This window comes from Panthera pardus, unplaced genomic scaffold (genome assembly GCF_024362965.1).
Source record: "Panthera pardus isolate Hobbes unplaced genomic scaffold, ASM2436296v1 HiC_scaffold_2, whole genome shotgun sequence".
NCBI classification, from domain to species: domain Eukaryota; kingdom Metazoa; phylum Chordata; class Mammalia; order Carnivora; family Felidae; genus Panthera; species Panthera pardus.
This window is the reverse complement of record NW_026526765.1, coordinates 82,495,680-82,508,294: the sequence shown is the minus strand read 5'-3', so window position 1 is coordinate 82,508,294 and position 12,615 is coordinate 82,495,680. Positions and strand designations below refer to the sequence as shown.

The 12,615-nt window shown below is 37.3% G+C and overlaps 1 protein-coding gene across 3 annotated transcripts in view; it reads right to left on the bottom strand.

Annotated features, from left to right (window-relative positions):
* KIAA0825 (KIAA0825 ortholog) overlaps nucleotides 1-12,615 on the bottom strand; it is a 385,059-nt gene that overhangs the window by 330,876 nt on the left and 41,568 nt on the right. For all 3 annotated transcript variants that reach the window (XM_019428780.2, XM_053907194.1, XM_053907195.1), the window contains one exon: nucleotides 7,644-7,775. In XM_019428780.2, the coding sequence (XP_019284325.2) occupies nucleotides 7,644-7,774 (131 nt within the window). In that variant the 5' untranslated portion in view covers nucleotide 7,775. The remainder of the gene's footprint in view (nucleotides 1-7,643; nucleotides 7,776-12,615) is intronic.

Sequence of the window (12,615 nt, the reverse complement as noted above, 5' to 3'; positions counted from 1 at the left end):
CCAGCTTCTAATCAATGGCAGAGTCATCCTGGGAGTACAAGAGTAAGCTGGAACTGATCGGAGTCAGCCTGGCATTAGATGCCAAAGCACATCTTTTTTTTCCTCTCTCTTAAATTTACATCTAACTTGGGGGGTGCCTGGGTGGCTCAGTTGGTTAAGCGTTGGACTCTTGATATCAGCTCAGGTCATGATCTCAAGGTTGTGAGACTAGTCTACACCTTTATTTCCATTGCCTGGATAAATTCAATCATTGTGCTGGACAACAGGTTTGACTGGAAGTTACAAGTGAGGGTTTAACAACATCCACGTAGGAAGGCACATACAGCATGCATTGTTCTATACTGCCTCTGGGAAAGAAGACAGTTTTAGCATTGCTGGAGAACAATTTTTCAACAGCTAAGTGTACAACTTCTAAGAAATCATCTTGTAGATAAACTCTCATAATGAAGGAAGAATGCACATATGCATGCATGTGTGAAGTAAAGGCAGAGAGACGGCAAAGAATATAACGTTCATCAAGAAGGAATTGGCGGGCGCCTGGGTGGCTCGGTCGGTTAAGCGTCCGACTTCGGCTCAGGTCATGATCTCACGGTCCGTGGGTTCGAGCCCCGCGTCGGGCTCTGTGCTGATAGCTCAGAGCCTGGAGCCTGTTTCAGATTCTGTGTCTCCCTCTCTCTGTGACCCTCTCTCTGTGACCCTCCCCCGTTCATGCTCTGTCTCTGTCTCAAAAATAAATAAACGTTAAAAAAAAAAAAATTAAAAAAAAAAAAAAAAAAAAAGAAGGAATTGGCTTGGGGTGCCTGGGTGGCTCAGTCGGTTAAACATCTGACTCGACTTTGGCTCAGGTCCTGATCTCATGGTGTGAATTCGAACACCATATTGGGGTCTGCACTGACAGGGCAGGGATACTCTCTCACCTCTCTCTACCTCTCTCTCAAAACAAAAACAAAAAAACTTAAGAAAAAAGAGGGAAATGGCTTAATAAATTGTTGCACACCTAAATGAGTGAAATCTAAAAGATGAGGTAAAATTATATGGAGAGATTTAAAAAATGTATTAGGTAAAAAAAAACCTAACTATAGTACATCATATAGTTCCCATTTGTATAAAAAGGTAAAGTATGTTTGGGTGCATGCATACATATGCAGAGACTACTTCTGGATAGTTTTACAATAATTTAACCATATAGGTTACTTCTGAAGAATAAGACTACGAGGGTCAGAGCCTACCCTTCTGTACTGAACTTTTCCTCATATATGCCTTTCTCTGCTGTCTGAAATCTTCCATGAGTCATACTCATGTATGTATTTTCAAATACATAATGGAAAAGAAAACTAGCATTTGATGACAGCATCTTCTATCACATACTACTCATCTAGCCTCACACTAGTTGAAGATAAAGCAAACACAATAGATGCCTAATTGACTGTCTTCTAGCCTACTTTGTGCCAGGACTATTTAAGGCAGTGTTGAGCAGCTGAAGTCTTTAATGTTTATTTATTTATTTTGAGAGAAAAAGAGAGCGCGAGCAAGGGAGGGGCAGAGAGAGAGAGGGAGAGAAAGAATTCCAAGCAGGCTCTTCAATGTCAGCATGGAGCCTGACACGGGGCCAAACTCACAAACTGTGGTATCATGACCTGAGCCAAAACCAAGAGTTGGATGCTTAACTGACTGAGCCACCCAGATGCCCTGAACACTTGAAGTCTTTAAAGTAGAGATGAAGGAAGTAATAATCCCAGTTTCCAAATCCCCCGATCCACCCATCAGCTCCCTTACCATCCCAAAGAAAAATATTTAGTCCAGACATTCTAAAATTAGGACTGTAATTAACAAAGGTTGTGTTGTGTTAGTGGGACTCTTGATTTTTTTAAAAATATATATTTTTAAAGTTTATTTATTTTGAGAGAGAGAGTGTGTGAGAGTGAGCAGGGGAGGGGCAGAGAGAGAGGGAGAGACAGAATCCCAAGAAGGCTCCACTGTCAGCACAGCACCTGATGCAGGGCTCAACCTTGGAAACTCACGAATGACGAGATCATGACCTGAGCTGAAATCAAGAGTTGGATGCTTAACTGGCTGAGCCACACAGGTGCCCCTCTTTTTATTTTTTTAAAAGTTTCTTTGTTTGTTTATGTAAGTAAGTAAGTAACCTCTACACCCAACATGGGGCTCGAACTCAAGACCCCAAGATCAAGTCACATGCTCCTCTGACTGAGCCTGCCAGGTGGCCTTGATAGTGACTCTTTTTAGACAAAGTGTTGACTCTGCTGAATCCCTGACTAGGCACTTTCCAGGGAAAACTGGCAGGGTTGGGTTAGATCTCAGGGCATGGATCTAACAGGAAAGATGAGCCAGCCACAGCAGTAACATCTCATTACTGTGGCTCAGTTCTCTTTTAGTATCTCTGTCCTATTCTTTCCCTCAGAGGTGGGCCAGGTCTTCACCAGGCACCCCTGATTCTTAGCTCAAGAGGACTTACTTCCTAACTACCTTTCTCCCTGAGAAACAGGGGTCTAACTATTGTTGGCTCAATCTTATTGTTGGATGGATATTTAGTATACTATTGTTCTATTTTTGTTATCATAACAACTTACAAACAAGCAGACACTTGCTTCCTGCTATTTCCCATGGAAAGATAATGACAATAATAATCCTTAAAAATATCTTAAATTTGGGGCACCTGGGTGGCTCAGTCCGTTAAGTGTCCAACTTCTGCTCAGATCATGATCTCGTGGTTCATGGATTCGAGCCCTGCATTGGGCTCTGTGCTGACAGCTCAGAGCCTGGAGCCTGCTTCAGATTCTGTGTCTCCCTCTCTCTCTCTGCCCTTCTACTGCTCACACTCTGTCTGTCTCTCTCTCTCTCTCTCAAAAATAACATTAAAAAAAATAAAAAGAAATCATCAAATAAAAATCCGTTATTGCCTTATACATTCTGGACCAAGAGCAGGTGAAGCTAACACACATAAAAATAAAAGTTACACTTTTTAAAAATGTCAAACACTTAAAACCCATGTGTTTCTTGAAAGGATCACTTAATAATCATCTGATGAGCTACTTTACCTTGCCTAAAGCAGAGGTCTAAGGGCAGTATTGCAGGCACACAACACAGGACTATGCAGAAAAGAGTTAGGAACACCACAGACATTCAAATAAGGAGCTAACAGAGAAAAAAACGAGGGAAGTAAGCAGGTTCGCAAGCCACCATGAAACATGGCTCATCTTTCCTGTCTTCTCGCCTATCTCCACTTCTACCTGCACGCATCACTAGACTTTAGGTTGAGAGCTTCAGTAGGAGGACCAGATAAGTTTAAAAAGCAGCAAATGTAAATGGAGTCATGGAAAGTTTAGGTTACAGAGCTGAGGCCCAGGATGCTGTTTGCCTGGAGGCAATATTCATTCTGAGAAGGACAAGAGCCCTGATGGGGGAAATGGAAAATGCCTATTTAAGTCCCACTCTAGGTTCAAGGATAGATGGGGAAAGCTTTCGGGTTTCTTTCCATGTAGCCTAGTCTTGTGGAGTAATTTAGGAGAAGAGGTACAGATTCTGTCAGACGGATACATGAGAATAGAGAAACACATGAGAGAAGTACAAACACTAAACTTAAAAAAGGAGTATGTATATATTAGTATCCCGTTTTTATTCCTAAGTAAGTGCCAAAATACTGCCACAAATAGTAATAGTACAGTGTATGAAATGACTAATTTTCACTTTATCTAATTTGCTATGGCCATAAAATATATTAACGTGAATATGTGTGTCCACTGGAAGATTTGTGGTTCTACCATGACAAGCCCAATGTTGACAGCTTATTTGAAGATTTCTTTTGGTTATTTCTTTCAGAACTTTAGGCCATCATGTGGAAAACTTCCCCCCAAGACTTCATATATAAATATAAAAAAATTAAGCATTATGTGGAAAATAAATGTAATGTATGGAATATGTATCCTCTGTAAATAAGCATGACTAAATTTACAGAAACCATGTATCTAATGTCCTGTCACAATTTAAAGTTAATGCTCTGCACCCCGAAGGCCTCTCCTGGATTAAGGCAAATATTATCTATGATAACACTTCTTGTTGTTTTTGTAGGTAAAACTTAGGTCTTGAAGGACACACGAAGACTTTCTATATTTAGAAAACAGAAAGGTAAAATAAACTTTTAATGATAAAATTGTATCTATCCAACTGAAAGTTAAGAGCAAAAAAAAATTCTTATTGTGATTCCAATAAAACTTCTACTCTTCAGTATCTTTTTCAACTATTAAGATCCATTTAGCTCAAAAAATATTTCAGCGACGTGCCGTTTTCAGTTACTGAACTAATGTGGGTACAACATTCATAGTATTCCTCTTTGGCAAGTTACTTACCTTCTTGTTACCAATTTTGATATGTGTTAAAAGTAAATAATTTGCGATCACTGATTTCCACGGTCAGACTTAAGAGTCACCTAGCTCTGACTTGAATGGAAATGATGATGTAGAAGAGAAAATGGTCTGAGAGAATGACAGCCTCTCTTGAAGGGCAGGTGAAGGTTCACTGACCCCTGGGCACTCTACTCCATTCTGGTGAATCACTGCTTTGGGGAAACAAAAGACCCTGTGGCTCGTAAAACCTGATGATATTAAGAAGAGGGAAGGATTTTATACTTAGAATTCAGGGTCACTGCTAGAAACACAACTTTAAAAATTCAAGGGTAAGGAAAAATACTATATTTAAAAATGAATTACTAGTGTTTTTTCCTTTAAAAAGTATCTGGTAAACCCATATAATACAGATGTTCATTACTTATTCAATGTACACCATTGAGAGATAAATAGAACTGTTAGAATACAAAAATGCCAAGGGTAATTCAACTACTGCAGTGTAAGTGTGGCATAACTGATTCGTCATGACATACAATTTTCTAAAAGCTATTCTGTTAGAAGGCAATAAATGAGTGCATAAATGATTTACATTCTTCTGAGCCATGGTTATTATTCAGTATTTTATTCTAAAAAATATATACACCCTATACTATTATGTTTATTCTCTAGAGTATAATAAAAACATAATTGAATTTGATGAAAAATAGACTTTATTCTAAATGTAGCATACAGCACATATAGCTACTCCCTTATTTTATCCCTTGTGAAGATCAATGGTCACTTGAGGTGGTTCTGTTCTAGGTTTGTTTTAATATATGGGCAATAAAATATTTTTAATTTAAAAATTATATCCTTATATTCCATGTCATATTTCCTTTTTAATAACGAGTTTTGACCTAAATAACAACTTATGAATGCAAAATACAATATTTTAATCACTGTTTTACTTCTGAGCATGATTTCTTATTGACCAGGTAGGGCAGGAAATTAACTACAGATGGTATAGCAAATAAAAACGAAGCATTCTATAACAAAAGCATCAGAGTTCAGTGATTTGTTTTATTTTGAAAAAGCCTAAATGCTATTATGAAAAAAGGTTACCTTTTAAAAATTATTTAAAATTTGTTTTAATATAACCATCTCTGGAATTTAGATAAATTACTTACAAATATATTTAAGCTAATACTATTTTCATTTATAAGTTTCTTTGGGTTAAAAACTGTGCCATAAAATATCCAAATATATAATATATAAATTACATAATATGTAATTATACTAAAGTTTAACACAGTTATTTTATATTTATATACAAATTATAATACACACTCTAGAGTATGGTTAAATCATACATATATGCTATCTTTAAAAAAACTATACATAAACACATACACATATGTATGTGTGTATGCATATATATATATATATATATATATACTCACATATAGATGTATGTATATACGTATATATGTATATATATTGTAAGGGCAATGCAAATCAAAAATAAAAGGCTTAATTCTCTCTGTTGAAAATAAGGGAATGGATTTCCCTCTCTTCCTTTTACTTATTTATCTTTGAAATTTATAATTTTAAGTATTTTTTCATCTCTTTGAAATATATCCCTTAGAAGACTAGATTAGATCTTTTGTCAGCTTTCTCAACCAGGACTATCTCAAGAACCTGGAAGCCATCTTTTCCAAATGCAAACACCAAGCGCAATGGCTCCCGGCTCCAGTTCCTGATGAAGGGCAAGGACTAATTTCAGTGGTTGCTTTGTTCCAATCTGCAAAATCACTGTCCTAAAGATAGGAGAAGTGTGTTTGTCCTCAGGATAAAGACAATTAGCTAACGAAGGTATCCTCTAACACAGGTAAAATTAGGATGAACTATGCGTGAAAAAATATGCTGCCATGCCAAATCCTCTACGTGAGGACTAGCTACTGTTTATCTTGAAAACATGTTTGTTATAGATTGTATCTACCAGGTTATATGAAGAGGTGCGATGCCCAGCTCTGACTTGCCAATCTCTTAGCAGACAGCCTGTGATATGCAACGCATTCTGGTTTAACGCCTGTTGAATAACAGAAGTGTTTTTATTCTCTTCTGCCTTTGTAGAGGGAATGTCTGGGATGGGAGATTTTGGTTTTAATTATAATTCCCCCAAAATATGCTTTCTTCTGAATTTAAGTTATTTATGCCCTTTGTTATGACAAAAAATAGACTGCATTCTTATATAAAACATGAAAAAAAATCATAGATAGGAACATTTCACTTGCTTGGTTCGGTTTCTTGGACAATTCAATATTAACTATACCTTAAATTTTAAAAAAGGAAATACTATGTCTCATGCTATATTAGAAATTTGTACTGTGGTTTGCATATTTATAATCTACATGAGGTGAATTATTAGAACCTTTGACCAAAAGGATCCAAATAGGTGAACTGATTCTAGGACCCAAAACACATATAAAGACAAAGTCTCTTCCATCTAATGACAAACTGCTTAACTGTCCCATTACTCCTAATGTTTGGTAGCACTAACTTTTGGAGTAGGTGATAAAGATTAATCTTGCAGAGCAACTCTCTATGGAGTCTCTGGACTTCCACGTGGGAAGGTGACTTATAATGACAAATGTTACATAAAAATAATGCATTTTTTTTGGTCTCTTTCAACAACTCAAGCAATGCATGGCCTTATACTACCATTTTAATACTGTAATTTGAAATTTTTAATTTCTGTGCTTATCTATCAAGTGAAGCTGCTTAACTCTAAACATATTAATGAAAATCCAGGTCATCAATATTGGCAAACTCTAAGAAAACATTAGTAGAAATTCAATAAACTTTAATTTACCTATTTGAAGGCAGTGCCTAAATTTTTGAGTCACATTTGCTTAAAAAAGTTTTTTTTTAATTTATTTTTGAGAGAGTGTTGCACGTGTGGGGAAAGGCAGAGACAGGGAAACAGAGGTTAGTAGGCGGGCTCCTCAGTGATAGCAGAGAGCCTGATGTGGGACTCGAACCTCATGAACCACGAGATCATGACCTGAGCCAAAGACGGACGGACGCTTAAAGGACTGAGCCACCCAGGAACCCCTTGAGTCTTAAAGTACTAATAATGTTAAATTCTAGGGAAGAGGGTTTAATCAATTTTTTTCAGGAAAATTAATAATATGAAAACCTAAAATGATCTAAGAGTAGAAAACACTAAAACTAGACCAGGTAAAGTTTGTGTAAATGAAACATGAAACCAACTAGTTTTAAATAATTAACAATATTTACCTTGTAGCATTTTGTTCTATCTTTTCATCAATGTCACTGAAGATCTGCTTAAACTCCAAGTCTCCAGGAAGTGAATTTAACAAACAATGTAGGTCAAAAGAAGTATGGGAATATTTATCTCCCCAATCCATTCTGTGGAATAAGAATAAAAAGCATGTCACATCCTCACAAATAAAGAAAAAAAAAACACCTCAAGTTGTGATCCTAAACCAAAAATAATAATTCTCATTTATAGGTAAAATGAAATACAGCAGTAGGAAAACTAGGGTATTGTTAAACTAGGTATAGAGTGTTTTGTTATTTAATTTGCATGAGGTGTGACCTGATTTTCACACTTCTCTATGGTTTGAAAGCTGAACAAAACCGCACCCCTCAGAGAGTACTCAAGCATCCTGCTGCTTCTCACTGTAACCAAGAGCTGCAAAGGCGATCCCAAACCACATAGACCACTGTGAACAAGGGTGGCGGCAACAAGAATTCACCACCTTCCCTCCACCCTTGTCAACACACTGACCTGGAAATTGTAACTTCCAAATTTAAAAGTGTCATCCCATATCCCTTATTTATATGTGAAGAAGGCAGAATTTTCCTTGAATTCCTCTATCACCTCTGTCAACCTAAGTACTTATAACTGACTAAAACTTACATATTCTACTCTTCCTAGAGAGACATGCATTTTCCCACTATCGAATCATTCATTCAGTCAGTGCATATATATTCTTGAATGTTTGATATGTAAAAGGCACTGCTGTGGAAGCTGGGGATACAATTGCAACAAGTCAAAGTCTCTGCCCTCATGGAGTTTTTATCTCATTTAAGAACACATAAGCAGGTATACTTTATAAAAGATCGCATGGTGAGAAGTGCTGTGAATACAAGAAAGTGGGGCAATGGAACAGACTAAAAATGATGGAGATGGGGTAGAATGTGATCTATTTTATTTAGGGATATGTTATTTTTGAATATAAAGTAGTGCTTATAAAGTACATAATGACTAACGGTATAAATGAAATGAGAAATTTAAATTATAAGAAATATACACGGAATAAATATTAACAAGAAAAAGGATTGGGGAATGTGGTTTTATTTCAGATAAACCCAAAATACTTGACAAATTGTCTAAAAAGTTTTGCAGAGGCTACAACACTAGTGGACTTCCTCATCGTTAGTTATTTAATTGCAACAAATTCAGCTAATTCATTATCCAAAACAAAATAGCTGAATTTCACACAGGCATCATCTGGAACTTCAATCAGGTAGTCTTGGGATAAAGCTTTTATTTTTTGCACAGATTTTATTTTAAAAGGGAAACATCCAACTAAAACATTTTAATATAAAAGTCGGTGGCATCACAAGGTTTGTCATTTGTAAACTCAATTAGCCCCAATACAGAATAATCACAGAAATGTCATTCTAAAATACATAAATTCTCATGTATTTAGATCCTCTTTTTAAAATATTTTGCAGTAAAAGGTATAGAATACCATATATTCATCAGAAATTATATATCTTTAGGGTACCAAAACCTCAGTTTTTCCATATAAGCAGAGTCTGAGATCTTCTTACCTCCCTAGTCATTTCTAAATCCAATGGCCAATATTACTAATAATGAATTCAGCTTCTGTATTTGCATGTTTTTGGATCATTTTGGGTAGTTCAACTCTTCAGATGATGACTCATTCAAAAAATGTTACAAGAAAATAAAATTTTGCTTTTGCAGTGAAAAAATTTGATCGGCTGAGGGTCTGTAGAAAGCTCAAACTTAGTAAATACTTTGGAACTAGCTTCTCTAACAAAACCAGTTATATATCAATACTCTGCTAAGACTTGTCTTATCAATACTAGAAAGTCTCATAAGCTCAGATTCTACATATTTAAAACATAAGAAAACAGGCATAGAGATCAGTTTAAATATAATAGCAAAATAGCAATATGACTTGTTATATACCTACTGTGTACAAACATATACGTCATCTTCCTTAATTCTCATAATTCTACAAAATAGTTATTACCCTCATTTATAAGGGAAGGAACCTGGGCCCAGAGACATTAACTAACATGCCCGTGTAGCAGCTACTTACTGTTAGAAGTAGAATTTGAACTGGATCTATTTGGTTCTAAATTTTAAGGCTGCCTCATGTCTTGAGAAATGAATCACTTACTGCATACAGAGTAGTTTTGCAGAAATATTTTTTTTTTAACATTTTTATTTATTTTTGAGACAGAGAGAGACAGAGCATGAACGGGGGAGTGTCAGAGAGAGAGGGAGGGAGGCACAGAATCTGAAACAAGCTCCAGGCTCTTAGCTGTCAGCACACAGCCCGACTCGGGGCTCGAACTCAAGGACCACGAGATGACGACCTGAGCTGAAGTTGGACGCTCAACTGACTGAGCCACTCCGTCGCCCCAGAAATATTTTTTTAAAGATTATATATTTTTGAGAGAGACTGTGTGTGCACACTTATGCATGAGCAGAAGGGAAGAGAGAGAGGGAGAGAGAGAATCCGGAGCAGGCTCAGCATTGTTAGCACACAGCCGGATGCGGACATCAGTCTCACAAACCCTGAGATCATGACCTGAGCTGGAACAAAGAGTGGGATGTTTAACCAGCTGAGCCGCCCAGGCGCCCCATAGTTTTGTGGAAATATTAACCAATATGCTAAAGTGGTTATCCCTGGGGGCGCCTGGGTGGCTCAGTCGGTTAAGCGTTCGACTTCGGCTCGGGTGATGATCTCGCGGTTCGTGAGTTCAAGCCCCGCGTCAGGCTCTGTGCTGATGGCTCAGAGCCTGGAGCCTGTTTCGGATTCTGTGTCTCCCTGTCTCTCTGACCCTCCCCCTTTCATGCTCTGTCTCTCTCTGTCTCAAAAATAAATAAACGTTAAAAAAAATTTTTTTAAATAAAAAAATAAATAAAAAAAATAAAATGGTTATCCCTGGATATTTTGACTACTGTTGATATTTATTTTCTTTATATTTAGCATTTTCCTATATTTTTGCAGTGAGTACTTTTATACACGTTAAAAAGCAAAATTCAACCAAGTGAATGTGAAGATCTAATTGGCTTTGCTAAACTATTCATGAGTCAGGCAGCACTTTATCTAGCAAAAAGAGAGGCACTCCCGGGAGGTGTGAAAAATGAAGGGTTTTTATAGAGGAGGGTGGGGACATAAGAGTTATTAACAAAAGCAGTGTGTTGTTCCAGACAAGGCTGTTTTCTAGGGGAAAAAGTATGAGGTGTTATCATGCAGAATACCTCATCTTTCTCTAGAGGATAGAGAGGACTCAAGTGGCAGACTTATTGGCATTGACGGAAAGGAAAATTTCCTGAATAACTAGGTAAGGCCATATTTCTGGTGGAAGGTGAAAATGCAATTAGATTGGATATTAAGCTCCAGTTTGGGAACTTGGTCTGAGCTATACCTTTTTGGGCCTGTTGTTTTCCTTTTTGTTAAAACATATATAATGAAGACAAATATTTTAAAAAGAAATTATGCCTGCTCTCATGGGGCTTTTGATCTTACATTTTGTCTTCATTTGAAACGTCTTCGAACCTTAACACCTCTCTTGCCAGTTTGAATTCATCATTATTCTCAAAATCAAATTCAAAACTTACATAATCCCTAAATATCTCTTGACTACCATTTCACTAAACTTTTTGTATTATTTTGTGGTATTTGTGCTTGCAAATGCTGTTAAAGGAAAATGTGCTGTTCTATGCTATGTTGGTATTAAATGTATGTTATGTCTTTCATTGAAATGGAGTAAAACAATAATGGGCTGAAACATGTTGAACATTCAGATGGGGTTGGTGACATCATTTTGAAGGATTCCCGATACAGAGTTGTGTGATTTTTCTCTATCTAACCTCAGTAGATAAGTTAATCAATAAATACAAATAATACATTAAAGAAGTGCCACTTGGTAACAACAGGGTACCAGAATGATGATGGTTCAGAATTTTCATGTGACCACCATAGATCTATGATGCTTCTGTATTTAAGATATGGTTCCATGGTCATGAAAGACAAGAGAAGCAAGAATGACATTTATAGGTAAAGAGAGAGCAAGGATAAGAGAGAAAACTTGATTGGCAAAATAGAACAAATAGGATGAGAAAATTAACCTGAACAAATAGAGATGCACAGGACCAACAGAAGAAATAAATTAAAAAGGGAGAGTAGCCGGTGTAAGTGATGCTACAAAGTGTGAATTTAAAGTTTTCTCAATGGAATGGCAGTGATCCCTGCAGGAATGTGGTGACAAAAAAGGACTGAATGCGCATGAGCACAGACACCAGACCTTCCATGTCCTTTCAAGCACTCTGCGGGTCCACCGTGTGACACTGTGCCGGGGCCTCATGAGGGTATCATGAAAGGGAGATTGACAGTCTCTCCTCTAAAGGAGCAGAGACAGTAAAAACATAAGACAATAAACAAGGGAGCCAGTAGAAAGAGCACTCTATTCTCTAAGTAAGACATAACTAAGTACGACCTCAACAACAAAAAAGTGAATTATTTTTGTTTTAATTTTTTAAACGTTTTTTTTTTATTTATTTTTGAGACAGAGAGAGACAGAGCATGAACGGGGGAGGGGCAGAGAGAGAGGGAGACACAGAATCGGAAGCAGGCTCCAGGCTCTGAGCCATCAGCCCAGAGCCCGACGCAGGGCTCGAAATTGCTGACCGCGAGATCGTGACCTGGCTGAAGTCCGACGCTTAACCGACTGAGCCACCCAGGCGCCCCAAAAAAGTGAGTTATTAAGGGACTAATGTAACTTGACAAATACCTCAGTGGTATTTCAGAAACATAGACCAACCTTTAAAAAATTTAGGGGGAGGGGCGCCTGGGTGGCTCAGCTGGGTGAGCATCCAACTCTTGATTTTGGCTCAGGTCATGATCTCCCAGTTTGTGAGCTTGAGTCCCACATTGGGCTCTGTGCTGACAGTGCAGAACCTCCTTGGGATTCTCTCTCT